The 14,753-nt window shown below is 48.5% G+C and overlaps 1 protein-coding gene across 2 annotated transcripts; it reads left to right on the forward strand.

Annotated features, from left to right (window-relative positions):
- The first annotated feature begins 1,270 nt into the window (after positions 1-1,270).
- On the forward strand, positions 1,271-14,685 carry TMEM150C (transmembrane protein 150C). Of its 2 annotated transcripts, XM_074155104.1 has the most exons (8): positions 1,271-1,316; positions 2,473-2,554; positions 4,733-4,786; positions 4,906-4,938; positions 5,040-5,107; positions 9,002-9,129; positions 11,664-11,841; positions 14,477-14,685. In XM_074155104.1, the coding sequence occupies exons 2-8, from the start codon at positions 2,475-2,477 to the stop codon at positions 14,683-14,685; spliced, it is 750 nt and encodes a 249-aa protein (XP_074011205.1). In that variant the 5' UTR covers positions 1,271-1,316; positions 2,473-2,474. The 2 variants fall into 2 exon arrangements, with proteins under 2 accessions (XP_074011205.1, XP_074011204.1); XM_074155103.1 differs by lacking the exon at positions 1,271-1,316 and having other exon boundaries at positions 2,475-2,554; positions 11,664-11,730; positions 14,573-14,685.
- Positions 14,686-14,753: the final 68 nt, after the last annotated feature.

The following is a 14,753-nucleotide window of genomic DNA, read 5'->3' on the forward strand; positions in this document are numbered from 1 at the left end:
CTCCACACCCTCCCTGGGCAGCCTGTTCCAGGGCTCTGCCACCCTCACCGGAAAGAAGTTTTTCCTCGTATTTAAATGGAACTTCCCATGTTCCAGCTTGTGCCCGTTGCCCCTCGTCCTGTCACTGGGAACCACTGAAAAGAGTCCGGCTCCATCCTCCTTCAACCCACCCTTTAGGTACTTGTAAACATAGATAAGGTCTCCCCTCAGCCTTCTCTTCTCCAGGCTGAAGAGTCCCAGCTCTCTCAGCCTTTCCTCATCAGGGAGATGCTCCAATCCCTTAGTCATCTTAGTTGCCCTACGCTGGACTCTCTCCAGTGGTTCCCTGTCTCTCTTGAACTGGGGAGCCCAGAACTGGACGCAGTATTCCAGTTGTGGCCTCACCAGGGCAGAGCAGAGGGGGAGAATGACCTCCCTGGGTCTGGCAGGGATGCAGCCCTGCAGCGGGTGAGTCAGCTTCCTCCTGGAAGTGGTCCTTGCCATCACCCGTACGGGTATCCCGGTCCCGGTGCAACAGCCAGCGCTGGGCTAAGGGATGCTGCCGCGTGTTGATGGGCTGCGGGAGGAAAAGGCAAGGGCAACGTTTCACAGAACAGTGGTGGTAACTGCCACAGCAGGGGCTGTGTGGGGAATAGAGCTGTGAAACCCTTTGTGTCTCCTGCGCGGGAGGAGAGGAATAGAGATGAGATGGGTAGGGGAATCTAGTCCACCACCATCGGTAACTTCTGATCTGTTACAACACGCTAAAAGATGTATACATGCTGGAGCCAACTGCCTTTTAAATTGATGTGCTTGATACGTGCATCATCCCATGCTCCCTGTCTGCAGTTCCCTCTCTCCCAAGTCAGGGAAGAGACCTTATCTGACTGCTTTTCTGTCTCTTATGGTTTACAGTTCAGCCTCACTTGAGGCCGACCCCATACAGACAGCACCAAATCATGGCCTCAGGGTTTTGTGCAAGTGTGGTGTGGCTCAGGGTACTGTAAGGGTGTTGTTTTGTGTCCCTGCCGGGCGATGTGCAGGGAAGACAGGACGGCCGACCTGTAGGGGCAAGCGTGAGGCTGCCGTGCCTTCTGGAGGGTGTGGGGAGCCTCACCTCAGCTCCTTCGGCCTCCGCCACTGTGGGGCCGGGCAGGAGTCAGGGGCTGGGGCCCTGAGCAGCGTCCAGCCAGCATGTCCTTTGCAGCCCGGGGCTGTCTTGTGGGAGCAGTGACCTGGGGGCTGGCTGTGACATGGTGATGGTGTCTTCTGTGTGTCCTCACAGCAGGGAGAGGACAGGGCAGCAGTCCTGAGAGACCATGGATCCCGTGCTGCTGGTGTAGGAAGGCCATGAGAGCTGAGGGAAGGATGACCACATGGGAGCTTTCTTCTGTGGAGCAAAGGGAAGAGTCATTGCTTTAAGGACCTGGATGAGGTTACCGAGCTGCAAGTGCAAGCAGGCTCTAGTGAAAGGCCATCACGTCCGAGCTGCCCTGGCAGCCCAGGGTGCCTTGCTGTCCCATGGGGGGCTCAGCGACCCCAGGGAATGCCAGCCCTGCAGCAGGCTATAGGAGGGAGGAGGAGGCAGAGCACAGGGGTGCAGGTGCTGCTGCTCTGGTGAAAATCAAGCAGGCGCTGGAGCTGTGAGCCTCACAGGGCTTGCGCTCTGCGTCTCCTGGCTGTGCCAGTGCCTGGAGGAACGTTTATGAAGGAGGACAGAGCATGAGGAAATACTTGATCCGTTGTCAAAGGACTCACATAAGACTTTCTGTGTCCGCAGCACAGTAACATAGCAGCATTCCTTATCGCATGTGTTACTGCAACAGCCCCGGCATCTCAGATGCTCATTCAGCATGATCTTGCCCGGAGGACAAATGCTTCCTCAGGAGGTGCTGTACGCAACATCCTTATGCCCCGTGCAGGATTTCACAGTGACTTGCTGTTTTTAGCTGATTGCTTCAGCCAGGATGGGAGCTGGTGGTGTGCTTTGCGGAGATGAGGAGGCAGCACGTGCATCCTTCTCCCTTCACGCTGCAGGCTTTGCTGAGGCAGCGTGTGTGGAATCAGTAATGATCCTGGGAAGGAGGCTGCCTTGCCTGGTGCTGATGGGAAGTAGCAGGGAATTAGGGCTGTGGGTCTCGCGGTGTCACCTTGTGCAAAATGCTGGAGAAAAATACTTTGAAAACCACTCAGATTTTGTAGATGGTGTCTAAAAAGTCTCCCCCTCCACAACTCCAGGCTCTTTGTGTGCCTCGGTATTTATGCACAGTGCGGATGATGTTGCCTGTGTGCAGCAGCTTAACCCATTATGCCAGTAATGACAGTATGAAAGGTTTGCAGCGCCTGCTGCATGGCCATTAGGAGCTTGATCTTAGGATGCTTTGGCACCCTGCTGTGTGGATGCTCTTTCTGCTTTCAAAAGAGAGGGGACAAGGCAGGTAGGCACCTCTGTCCTCTTTCTGTTGTTTTTACTTTGTTCTTTTTTTCTAGCAGGTATGGATGGGAAGAAGTGCAGCGTGTGGATGTTTTTACCTCTTGTGTTTACCCTGTTTACATCAGCTGGATTATGGATAGTGTAAGTTATCTCCTGCTGGTTGTTTGGGAGAGCAACTTAGGCTGGGGCAGTCAGAAGGACCGCTGTGGTGTGGGCTGCCTCTCAGTACGAAGCGTTTTTTGGGGATGCTCTGTCCTTGAGTTACTGTGAGGCTACGAAGGCAAATGGTAGGGGCAGGGTCCAGTCCCCGCTAGTTCAGGGCTTGGAGGATGACATTTTTATCCCCGAGTTTTTGTGCTCCCCAGGCCAGGTTTCTGACTTTGCTTTCTTCCTGGCACATGTTGCTGGGAGCTGCGTGAAAAGAGACAGACAAAAATGCAAAAATTCCCTTTCATCGTGTTTTCTTTAAATGACTCAGCAGAGCTCTTGGAGAAGCACCGATGCCCTGCTTTGGGGTGCAAACTCAGAATCTGCAGCATCCATCACTGTACTGATAACCTGCTTAATGCTGACAGCTCGCTTTCTCACTAACACTTCTTACCGAAATGCACAGGAGACATGCATTTCCCTCTCAAAGCATGTAGGCAGATGACTGCAGCATGAATTTGGGAGCAATAAATGCAGTCAGCCACTACGTTGAGCCTGTTCAGCTTGAGCTGAGCATATATCTTCCTTATATTGTAGGATTTGGCTTTGGCTGTGGTCTGTGGATGTTGCTTTTCAGCAGCAGAGGCAACTTAAGCCATTTTTCTGTCTCCTATTGCTTGTTGTTTTTCTTGCCCCATCCCCTCTGTTTGTATTAAAACAACTCCTGTGGAGGGGGGACCATGGTAAACCAGATCACACAGAATCCCAGAATGATACAGGTTGGAGATCATCTAGTCCAACCCCCTGCCAAAGCAGGTCCACCCAGAGCAGGTCCCACAGAAACGTGTCCAGGCGGGTTTGGAATGTCTCCAGAGAAGGAGACTCCACCACCTCCCTGGGCAGCCCCTTCCAGGGCTCTGCCACCCTCACAGGAAAGAAGTTCCTCCTCATGTTTAGGTGGAACTTCTTGTATTTGAGTTTGTGCCCATTTCCTCTTGTCCTATCCCTGGGCACCACTGAAAAGAGACCGGCCCCATCCTCTTGACACCCTCCCTTTAAGTATTTATAAGCATTGATCAGATCCCCCCTCAGTCTTCTCTTCTCCAGACTCAAAAGACCCAAGTCCCTCAGCCTCTCCTCACAAGAGAGATGCTCCAGGCCCCTCATCTTCTCTGTAGCCCTCTGCTGTCCTCTCTCCAGCAGTTCCCTGTCCTTCTTGACCTGGGGAGCCCAGAACTGGTCCCAGTGCTCCAGATGGGGCCTCACCAGGGCAGAGCAGAGGGGCGGGATGATCTTTCTCGATCTGCTGGCCACACTCTTCCTGATGCCCCCCAGGATGCTATTGGCCTTCTTGGCCACAAGGGCACATTGTTGGCTCATCTCCTATTGTCCACCAGGACTCCCAGGTCTTTCTCCTCAGAGCTGCTCTCCAGCAGGTCACCCCCAACCTGTCCTGGTGCAGGGGGTTATTCCTCCCCAGGGGCAGCACCCTACACTTGCCTTTATTGAATTTCATCAGGTTCCTCTCTGCCCAACTCTCCAGCGTGTCCAGGTCTCGCTGGATGGTGGCACAGCCTTCTGGTGTGTCAGCCATCCCTCCCAGTTTTGTATCATCAGCAAACTTGCTGAGGGTACAGTCCATCCCCTCATCCAGGTCATTGATGAATACATTGAAGAGGACTGGACCCAGAACTGACCCCTGGGGAACACCACTAGTTACGGACCTCCAACTAGACTCTGTGCCCCTAATCACGACCCTCTGAGCTCTGTCTTTCAGCCGGCTTTCAATCCACGTCATTGTCCATTCCTCTAATCCACACTTCCTAAGCTTACCTATGAGGTTGCTGTGTCAAATGATGAATGAATCAAATGATTCAGATTAAACATCACAACATTCCCCTGGTCGGTTGTTTTTGAGGCAGCTAAGTTCAGTGACCCTGTTTGTCTACCTGACCACGCGAAACAGATGCAGCACCAAGGCAGGCACATAGTGAGGCCGGGAAGTGAGGAAAACTGCCTGCTTGAGCAGAGAGGAACACAGGCTGCCTCCAGCAGATCCCACCAGCGGGCTTGGAGGCGCTTAATGTGTTGTTTGAGTGATGCTTGCAATTGAAGCCAGGATGAGGTTTTACACTGTTTTCATCTTTTTCTTTTTTTTTTCTTTTTGGGTAGGTACTTTATAGCTGTGGAAGATAACAAAATTCTCCCATTAAATCTACCAGATAGGTAAGAGCTGGTTGTGGACTTTACATTCCATTACTTGTTTCTTTGAAATAATAAAACAATGAAAGCTAAATGGGAAAGAAAATCTTGAATCTTTGTTCCTGTGCGTTCATGTCTCTTAGGAAACCTGGTTCCAAAAGACCGCCTTATATAAGGTAAGTGAATGTTGTTCTTCCAATTACTGTTCTGATTAATGGTTGTTATTTGTGTGTCTTTGCCATCCTATAGAGTTACAATACACTTTGTATTTTCCAAGTATTGCAGGTGACACGCCTCCTGCAAGCTGCGTGTTTAGCCAAGTCATGAACATGGCGGCATTTCTAGGTAGGAACCACAAGGGGAACGTTTCTTTCTCTCTCATAATTTGTTTTAAGAAGTCACTGAAACATAAGTAATATCCCATACATACTGTTCTTGAATCTGATGATGTGAAATCATTTAAACTATGATTACTGCTGATTAAGACAGTATTATTTTGTCTTCATTTGTAGAAAGAAAGAATGAAGCTGCATGCATTTGAACTTTATTGGTCTCTGATTTGTTCTCGTGTTTTTAATTGTCTCATCTTACCCTTGAAGCTGTTTTTCATTGTATGGTGGGTTTTTGTTATATGCTGTGAATGTGAGATAATTGCATGTGAATATTGGCAAATGCAGCAACTGATTATGCAAAATATCACCCATGCCGAAGTCCCCCCTAGCCTACTCATTCCTAAATTCCATTACTAAATCTGTGGAAGTTTACTGGGATTTTCCAGCAGTGGAGGTAAGAGGGAAATGCCACAAAGAGGAGAAGTATCTGAAAAGTACTTGAAAAGATGTGTCTGTGTTTGGTGGTTGAACCTGTTTGTTATCTTCACCTGTATCTATTTTGAAGAAATTATCCCAAACTTAAATGGGAAATAATTCATTATTTCAACCTTGATTTACTCTTCTTTAGTAGTACTTGCATTTATCTTTTCCTGTTTGGGGTGATTCATTGTGCTCCCAGTTTTGCTCTGAGCTACTCTCTCAAAGTGTGGGTTCCTCATCTGCTGCCTGTGAAAGGCACAACGTTTCTTTCCAGAAACTTGGGAAATTCGGTTGAGTTGAGCTTTGAAATTAATTCAGACCTGTACGTGCACAAGTAAGATACTTTAACAATCTTAATCTGACACAATGAAAATGAGGTTTGGGATAAAAAACCTGGTAAAATCTGTTTAATCATGAACCTTGACATGAACTCCCTTATTTTCAAGTATCACTTTCGGGGTTGGAGGTTAGGAAATCTAGGCATCCTTATGCTTTGTTTCCATGTATGCCTTTGTTTCGAGTTTAGCCATTGATTTACATATTGAGCCAGGGTCTCAATTAGTAGAAATACTTCTGGTTCCGGTTTGTGCTAAGGCAGGGTCTTGCACACAGGTTATTGCACATCCAGTGCAATGTGGTTATGATGGTATGATTTAAACTTCTGACCACCAAACCACTTCAAACGACGTGTGTGTAGCGTGCTACTTCTTGCGTTAACGTGGCTGTTTGACAGTAGTGAATACACATCTGCCTCTTCAGCTGCTTCCAGGTAGGGTCCCATTTCTGCAGACCACCGTTCAAGCAGCCTCTGTGGACCTGCACCAAGTCCCGGTGAGTCCCAGGGCTTTATGAAAGGGCAGGAATAGGCTTGATGCTCACTCCCCGTGGGAATCTGGGTGGAGGAGAGGATAGCAGCTGCATGAATGTGAGGGGAGCAGCTGATGTGAAGAAGGGCAGGAAAACAAAATACATGCAGCTTTTTGAAGATAAGCTGTACCGTCGGCTTTCGTTGCCGTGGCAAGAGGAGATATAACCAGGGAACCTCAAGACTGCAAATTTGTCATGGGGGATGTGACGGTAAGCGGCTGTCTTGGCCACGGTGATTATGAAATGGTTGAGTTTAAAGTTTGTGGTGTCATGAGAAAAAAAGGACAGCAGAGTTGTTACCCTGGATTTCAAGACAGCAAACTTTAAGCTATTCAGGGAGCTACTTAGCAGAGTATCCTAAATATCTGCTTTTGAGGGCTTAGGAGTCCACAATCACTGGTCAGTCTTTAAGAACTACCTCTTAAGAGCACAGGAGCAGGCCATCCCACTGTTTTGTGAGTCAGGCAAGCGGAGCAGAAGACCAGCTTGGCTGAAGAGGGAACTCCTCATGGAGCCCAAGAGGAAAAAGAGATCATATGATCTCTGGAAGCGAGGTCAGGCTTTGCAGGAAGATTACAGAGCTGTGGTTCATATACGAAGGGAGAAGACATGGAAGGACAAAGCTCAACTAGAGTTGAAACTGGTCAGTGTTGTGACAGATAACAAGAAGGGCTTTTTGAAGTATGTTAATACTTCAAAAGTTAAGACGTAGAGGTCTGAAGAAAACATCATTGGACTGATACGTGTTGAAGACAATCATCTGACTAATAGAGATTAAGGTAAAGCAGAGGCATTCAGTGTGATTTTTGCCTTGGTAACACCCCCTCAGAAGGGAGCGGGGGTAAGTGACTCAGATTCGTAAATCCCCAGTAGCACGCACTAAGGTGAGACAAATCTCAAGGTCCGTATACAAACATTTATTAAGTTAGTAACCAGGTCTTATCTAGGTCCATGATAATTAGTTAGGTATATAAAAAATTATGGCAAGTGGTAAGGTATGCGTTATATTAATTAGCAACAGGTATACAATAAACTATGGCAAGCGGTACTTAATAACAGGTATACAATCAATAATAGCAAGGGATATGGTATGCCTTGCGTTACTTCTCTGAAAGGAAAGAGAAAGAAAGAAAAGAAAAAAAAAAAGAAGGAAAGAGTCAAAGTGACAGAGAAGGAGAGATTGAGAGGGAGAGAGATAAAGAGATCACTGGTCCTGGTTCTAGCATTGCTCCGGTCAGCGCAGGTGGTAGAAGCACTCTTCAGGGTCTCTTTGGGGAAAAGTCTTCCCAGGTCATAAATCTTCTTCTCTCTCTTCTCTTCTCTTCTTCTTTGGGGAAAGTCTCCCCCCTTTTGTGTTCCCTAGCTCCCAGGGGCAGTTTTGTCTCAAATGTCTCCCCCCACCCAGGTGACATGCAGCGTGATTTGGGTGGGGAGACGAGAGCTATAGTCATATATATTTAGCATGATCTTGATAATCACATGATTTCAGGGTCCTGTCCTGTAGAAATAAAAATGAAAAAGTTCCTGTGCGTGAGCTCAAGTAGTCACAGGGTGGCTGTCCCAAACAATTTCCTGGGGATAAAAAAACAGAAATTCTCTTTTTGGAGGGGAATCAAAGTTCTCTTGTTTTCAAGGATTTGGAGTGGATTAATTCCCTAGAGCAAATTTTGAGAGAGTAAATTCTAACATCTTTTAAAGTTTGGATAAAAGTGGATATTTTATAATACGTGACCTTATTATTCTAAACCATGTTTTTGGTATTATACCAGGTTTTTTATGGAAAATATAGATCTAATTTGCTATCGCGGACAAGCATTAGTAAATATGAATGCAGCATTTCCACGCAGCATTCTCTAGGAAGGGCAAGAATATACAATGTGAATATCTCCTGGGGCTATGCCGTATCGTATTATATATCATTTATCATATATAACATGTATCATCTATCCTATCATAGTGCTTGGGCTAATTGTAAGCTTGGAAGGACTGCTCTTTCAGTCTTTGAGGAAAATTAGTGCAATATTTTGGCTTATGTTCGTGGCACCATCAACTTGTTCCGGAGGAGAAGAGGCAGTGGGCATTATGGTAAAATCTGCAGAAAGATGTATGTGCTGTTCATAGATCTTCTAATACAGGGGGGGTTTAACGTACCTCCTCCAAGAGAGCTCGGTGCTGGTGAGTGGAATGGAACTTGGTGCAAGCCCCGCTGCTGCAGTGTGACTGCGTGGTGTGTATGTGATAGTCTATGTGCTTGGAGCTTCACAGGCAAATAGGAAGGTGTCTTCTTTCCCCCCGAAAATTTGCAACCCGGCTCCTAAACATCATGAGAAAAGGAAGTGCGAGAGCTTGGCACAACGGAACAGAAGATAAATGCTTCCTGTGCTTAGTCTTGTCCATGGCTGAGCGGGAGGGGGCCGTGCAGAAGCACTAAGCTAGCCTGACCTGCAGTGAGCTGTCGCCTCTGGGTGGAAAGAGGGTGAGGGATCTGTGAGCCCCCAGCCAGGTGACTGCTCAAACACATCCTACTAATGACGCACCGTGCTTTCTGTTTCCTTCTCAGCGCTTGTCATGGCTGTCCTGCGCTTCATTCAGCTGAAGCCGAAGGTGCTAAACCCTTGGCTGAACGTCAGCGGCCTGGTGGCGTTATGCTTGGCCTCTTTTGGGATGACCCTACTCGGCAACTTTCAGGTACTGCACTCCAGGTTTGGACCGCTGTGTCCGTGCTGCGAGGTTCCTGCTTTTCTAGCAGATCTGCTTAGGTCTTTGAACTACCTGTGATGGGAGTCCAGAAGATAATGTGTCTGGCTGTCTGTGCCCCTGTCCCAGCAGGTACAGCCTCCTTGTCTCTGCCACCTCTACCTACCGCGTACGTGGCTGCAGCGGCATGCTGAGATGAAGGGCCACACTCATTTTCACGTATTCCCAGCAGGATTTGCACCTGCATGCTTACACTTGAACTGCCAAGAGCCAGAGCGGGGAACCTATTGAATCCTTGAGCCCTGGGGGTTGGCACAGAAGGTCCTGGGTAGAAGGATTGAGCTGGAAGTTTACATACGCATCTGTGGGAACAGATGCACAGCTGCCCGTACAGATTTAGCAGACAGTTGAGTGTCCTTCGTTTAAAACATACGTTGTTTAAATCTACCTCTTGCTTGTCCTCAGACTGGCCAGGAGAGGGACACAGCAGAGGAGTGCTGTGACTTCTAATGTGACAGGAACCTGGGTGAGGTCCCTCCGATTCTCGATACGTTCTGCAGCGTTATACAAACAAACGAGCAAGCTGCCGGTGCCACAACGTTGCTCTGTAGGGTTGGGTGCCCACTGTGGTCATGAGTGTGTCTGTTAGGCCTGCAGTGAAAATCAAGGCATTAGAGTCAGTAGCACTTGAGTTTCCCCATCCCTTTGCTGTCTTTGAAGCTCTGCCTCTCACTGGGGTGCAAGTAATGACCCCCAATAATGGCAAGATAGGTCATTGTAGGCTGGCTTCTTTCCTGGCTTTGCAGGCAGGAGCTGTTTTCCTGCCAATACAGGAAAAGTACTTGTTTTGTGAAGGGTGAGTAACTGTTTAGGTTGTGGAGCAGTTGCAGGAACTTTGTGTCCTTTACAGTTGTCCGTTTTTTTGGTTCTTTTGGTTGTGTGTTGTGTTTTGCTTTAGAATCATAGAATCATCTGGGCCAGAAGGGACCTTCAAAAGTCATCTAGTCCGACCCCCACCCCACCCCCGCAGTCAGAGGGTGTGAGATAATTTGACTGTTTTGGACCTGGTCTAACTCCACAACACAAGCCAAAAACTTGGTCTTGTTTTTTCATGAGAGCTTCCCAGCTAGGAACTGTGAAGCTTTTGTAATGGCCTTGTCTGAGAAGAGTATTTCTGGTACAGGGCTGGCACTAGGAAGCAGTTTCAACCTCCCCTTCTTTTTTTAGGTCCTCAGAGCAAATGATTATTATTTAAGTGGATACTTTGAATCATGCCTGGTTATAAATTCTGAACTAGTTGTCCACTCCTTGTTAGTTACCTGTATCCTTGCTCGATCTTTTGCAAAACCATGAAAGCATGTGGTGATGAGATCTTAGTCGGCGCTTTTTCCTGTCTGGCTGCTAAACTGAATGTGGCATTAAATTGTATTTATGGAAAATTACAGATTGGGTGCTGTTAGAGGGACATTGTGCCTATGAGTCCCTTGCAATCCAGGCTACCTTGGGAAAGGCAGCCAAATCACAATTTTGCCTGTACTATGATTTGGACCTACCAAACCCTTTTTACCCTTGGAAAAAAGAAAAAAATCACCGAAGGGAGGAGAGGGGAGAGATCAGTGGAAGCACGGTAACTAGACTGTTGTCTTGTAGATTGCATCTTGTTGGATGAAAATTTATTAAATCACCAAACAGGAATCAAGGCTGCAGGGAGGAATTACAGACCGCGGATTTCTTTTCTAGAGAAGCCTCAGAGGCAGAGGGAAAAGGGAAATTGTTTGGCTTAAGTCTTGTCCGTCCTGGGCTTTCTGAATGAATTTGCAGGCTCAAGGGATCTCTTTGCAGATTTTTGCTCCTTGAACCTGGCTGTCCTTTTGCCTTGCAGTATTGCACAGTCACTGAGTCCCGTGAGACATGGGAGCACAAGGAACAGAGAAGCACTTCCACTCCAGAGAGGCTGGGTTCATATTGCCTCAGACCCCAATGGTCGAGGATGGGCAGGAAAGGGAACAAGGAGTCAAGCTTCTTGGTGGGAGAAGCTTCCCAAACCAGGACCATGTGTTCTGACTTGTGCTAGCTCCACTGAGGTGTCAGGGCTCTGGATGCCCTCTGCCCAATGCAGCACTGCTCCATGAAGCTGGCACCAAAAGTCGCACAGTTTGCTTCCATTGCATGGAGCTGTACAAGACCCCAGCGGGTTGTCCTTGCCTGCCCTGCCCATCACATTGAGCCAAGGAAGGATTTATTTCTGAGCTCTGCCTTGGTGAGTCTTGTCAGGAAGCTGTAGAGGCAGTCCCCAAGCAACTGGATTTTCCACTGGGCTTGGGTTATGGCAGAAGATCTGCTTAACTGTGACAGCTGTCAACTCGTCTTGGTTATGTACACCTTACACCTCTGCCAGAAGAAATGATACAGCATCTCTGTCTCACACCCCAGTGATTCCCACTCTCCTCTATTGCACCCCAGCAGCAGTACGAGGTAGATAATTCCTGTTGCATCCAAACAATCACCATTTTGTTTGTTCCTAGCTTTCCAACGATGAGGAGATCCACAATGTGGGCACGTCGCTGACCTTTGGCTTTGGGACTTTGGCGTGCTGGATCCAGTCTGCCCTCACCCTCAAGATCAACCTGAAGAATGAGGGACGGAAAGTTGGGATTCCACGAGTGGCTCTGTCGGCCAGCATTACCCTCTGCGTGGTGCTCTGTATCCTTTTGTCCCACTCCCTGGGAAGCCAGGTATCACATGTGACGATTAGGGGGCCTGGAGCATCTCTCTTATGAGGAGAGGCTGAGGGACTTGGGTCTTTTCAGTCTGGAGAAGAGAAGACTGAGGGGGGATCTGATCAGTACTTATAAATACTTAAAGGGAGGGTGTCAGGAGGATGGGGCCGGTTTTTTTTCAGTGGTGCCCAGGGACAGGACAAGAGGAAATGGGCACAAACTTGAATATAAGGAGTTCCACCTAAACATGAGGAGGAACTTCTTTCCTGTGAGGGTGGCAGAGCCCTGCAACAGGCTGCCCAGGGAGGTGGTGGAGCCTCTTTCTCTGGAGACATTCCAAACCCGCCTGGACACGTTCCTGTGGGACCTGCTCTGGGTGGACCTGCTTTGGCAGGGGGTTGGACTAGATGCTCTCCAGAGGTCCCTTCCAACCCCATATCATTCTGTGATTCTGTGTCCAACACTCTCTGCAGCACGGACCATTGGCTCTTCTCACATCCGTCCTAGGTTCTCAAAGCATTTAGGAATGCTACTCAGCTTGTCTTCATGGCATGATCCTATGATGGCTCATTTTGCTACTTGCTACGTTTTACCAGGATGCACTGCTTCACAGATGGGCTCACTTCCTTCATAAATGTTTCTAAAACTTCTTAGTGATATCCAAAGTGGTTACAATATTGACTTGTATCTGTGTGATTTAATGGCACCACTGCTTACCTACAAAGTAGCATTTAAGATTATACAAAATATTGAGATAAAAATTCTTAGGAGAACAAAGGAACAGGGGAAGAAATCAGGTTTCTGAAGATGAGATTTTGATTTGTTTGTTGAAAGGTTCCAGGGTGCTACATCCAGCTCTGCCTTTTAAGACAGTTATGACAGTCAAGAGCTGCTGGGTTGTGTGAACTTCGGGTAAGACTAGGTGCTTTACAAGTGGGATTTGGGCTGTGGGGTCTGTGGTCACTCAGACTGGAGGTACATGTGGCTTCCTTTCCACCTCGCGCCTGTCAGCCCCACTCCAGTACTCACGTGCCCTGGGTGTTCGTTTAGGGTGAGTCCATTCACTGCATCAATGTTAGTGCCGGGATAAACGAGAGGGCAAGAATAAATGGTGAGGAATAAAGCTAATCCCCCTCTTCAGGGAACAGCCTGTTCTTAAAGCAATTCCTTCATCACTTGGCTGGTTTTGAACAGTCCAGCCAGCCTCCAGAGGAACAGAAGATTGGTGTGAAGATGTGCCGTCAGTCACCTCTTAAGCTTCCTTGGAAAAAATTGTAGCCGATCATCACACTTTGGTGTACGTAATGTGGAAGTTTGCCCGGTTCTTGTCGTGCTTCCCTCCTGCCCTTGCCCCCAGCCCATAGCTCCCCCAGGGTGTACGTAGGATAGGGCTGCGTGTGAGGAGCTGGGCCGGGTGGATGCTACACTGCTGTCTTCGGAGGTTTCTGCCAGGAGCGGCTGGGTAAGCCAGGGCGTAGCTGCTCCTGTACTGACATGCTGGGTGCTGCCAACCTAACCTTCCCCAGCCAGCTGCTTGGCACTGAAAGCTTAAGGCTCTCTGTTGGAGGGGGGCAGGCTGAGGCAGGCGTTCCATCACACACACACACACATACGCCTTGCAAAGGCTTGGGGTTGGCTCCCCATCCCATGCAGCTTGTGCATAACCCTTGCACTCCAGGGAAAGTAGAAGATCCTTAAGCCAGACACAGTATGCTGTTTGCTGAAATGAAGCTTTGGTTGTATACACTAAGCTCAAGACGAAAAATCTCCGATTCCCTGCTTTGCGCAGTTAAAGCGTGGGAGAGGCTGCTCGTTTGCTTGTTGAACCTGTGTAAGATGTGTGATTCTGCATTTGGAGTGCAGAGGAAACTCTGAGAGACAGGAGAGCCAGTAGGCTTAGAGGAGATGTCCACTGGGCTAGGGCAAGTCCCCAGCTCAGGAAGGTGTCCTCTGCTTTCAGGAAGCTGAGGATTGCTTTTATGGAGTACTCCAGCATAACCCAAGGCACAGCAATGAGACCCTGATGCCAGGTAACACACGGTCCGAGCACACAGGGTACATGAGCCCAGAGGACAGTTTCTGGGTCTGGCAGCATTTTTTTTCCCTTTCCGTATAGCATGCCACACTGTCTAGACTGATGCTTCCGTATTTCACAGAAAGGGATGATTTTGCAGGTGATCTAAAGAGAATGCACAGTGTAGGTTGAAAGGTGTTCCTGTTGCCTGTGGTGCAGAGATATGATGCTGGGAGGATCCTGGCAGGTAGGGGCCCACAGCCAGAGATCCCCAGCTCGCTGGCTGTCACTGGCTAATCGGATGTTCAAGCAAGTCATTGACTTCTCTGCACCTAAGTCTTTCCCGCTGTAAATGTTTATCATCCTGAATTGTGATCAGGAAGCCTGGTCTGTGTAGGAGAGCTGCTGTGCTCCATGGGCATTGTTGGACACCTGACATCCCTTCCGTCCCTGGCTCCACATTCACACCCTCCTGATGATGGCTGGCTGGGCTGACTGTCATCCGGCTGACTTTGCCAAGATTTTATTGTCTCCCCTGTTGGCTTTCTCTCATCGTGGTTGGTGTCTCTGCTCCCACTAGTTCTCCTTGACTGTCCTCTTCCAGATTTCATCCTCATGGCGCAGGGCATCCACATACATGCTTCCAGGATCCAGTGGGGTCTGGTGATGTGCTTCCTATGCTACTTCGGCACATTTGCAGTGGAGTTTAGGCACTACAGATTTGAGATCGTTTGCTCTGAGTACCAGGAAAACTTTCTGAGCTTTTCGGAAAGCTTATCAGAAGCCTCTGAGTACCAGACAGATCAGGTGTAGCCTGTCCTCTGGCAGGGGGGAGGGGGGCAGGTGTGGTCTCATGGGTTAAACATGACCTCATTTACACT

The sequence above is a fragment of the Numenius arquata genome, chromosome 10 (genome assembly GCF_964106895.1).
Source record: "Numenius arquata chromosome 10, bNumArq3.hap1.1, whole genome shotgun sequence".
NCBI classification, from domain to species: Eukaryota; Metazoa; Chordata; class Aves; order Charadriiformes; family Scolopacidae; genus Numenius; species Numenius arquata.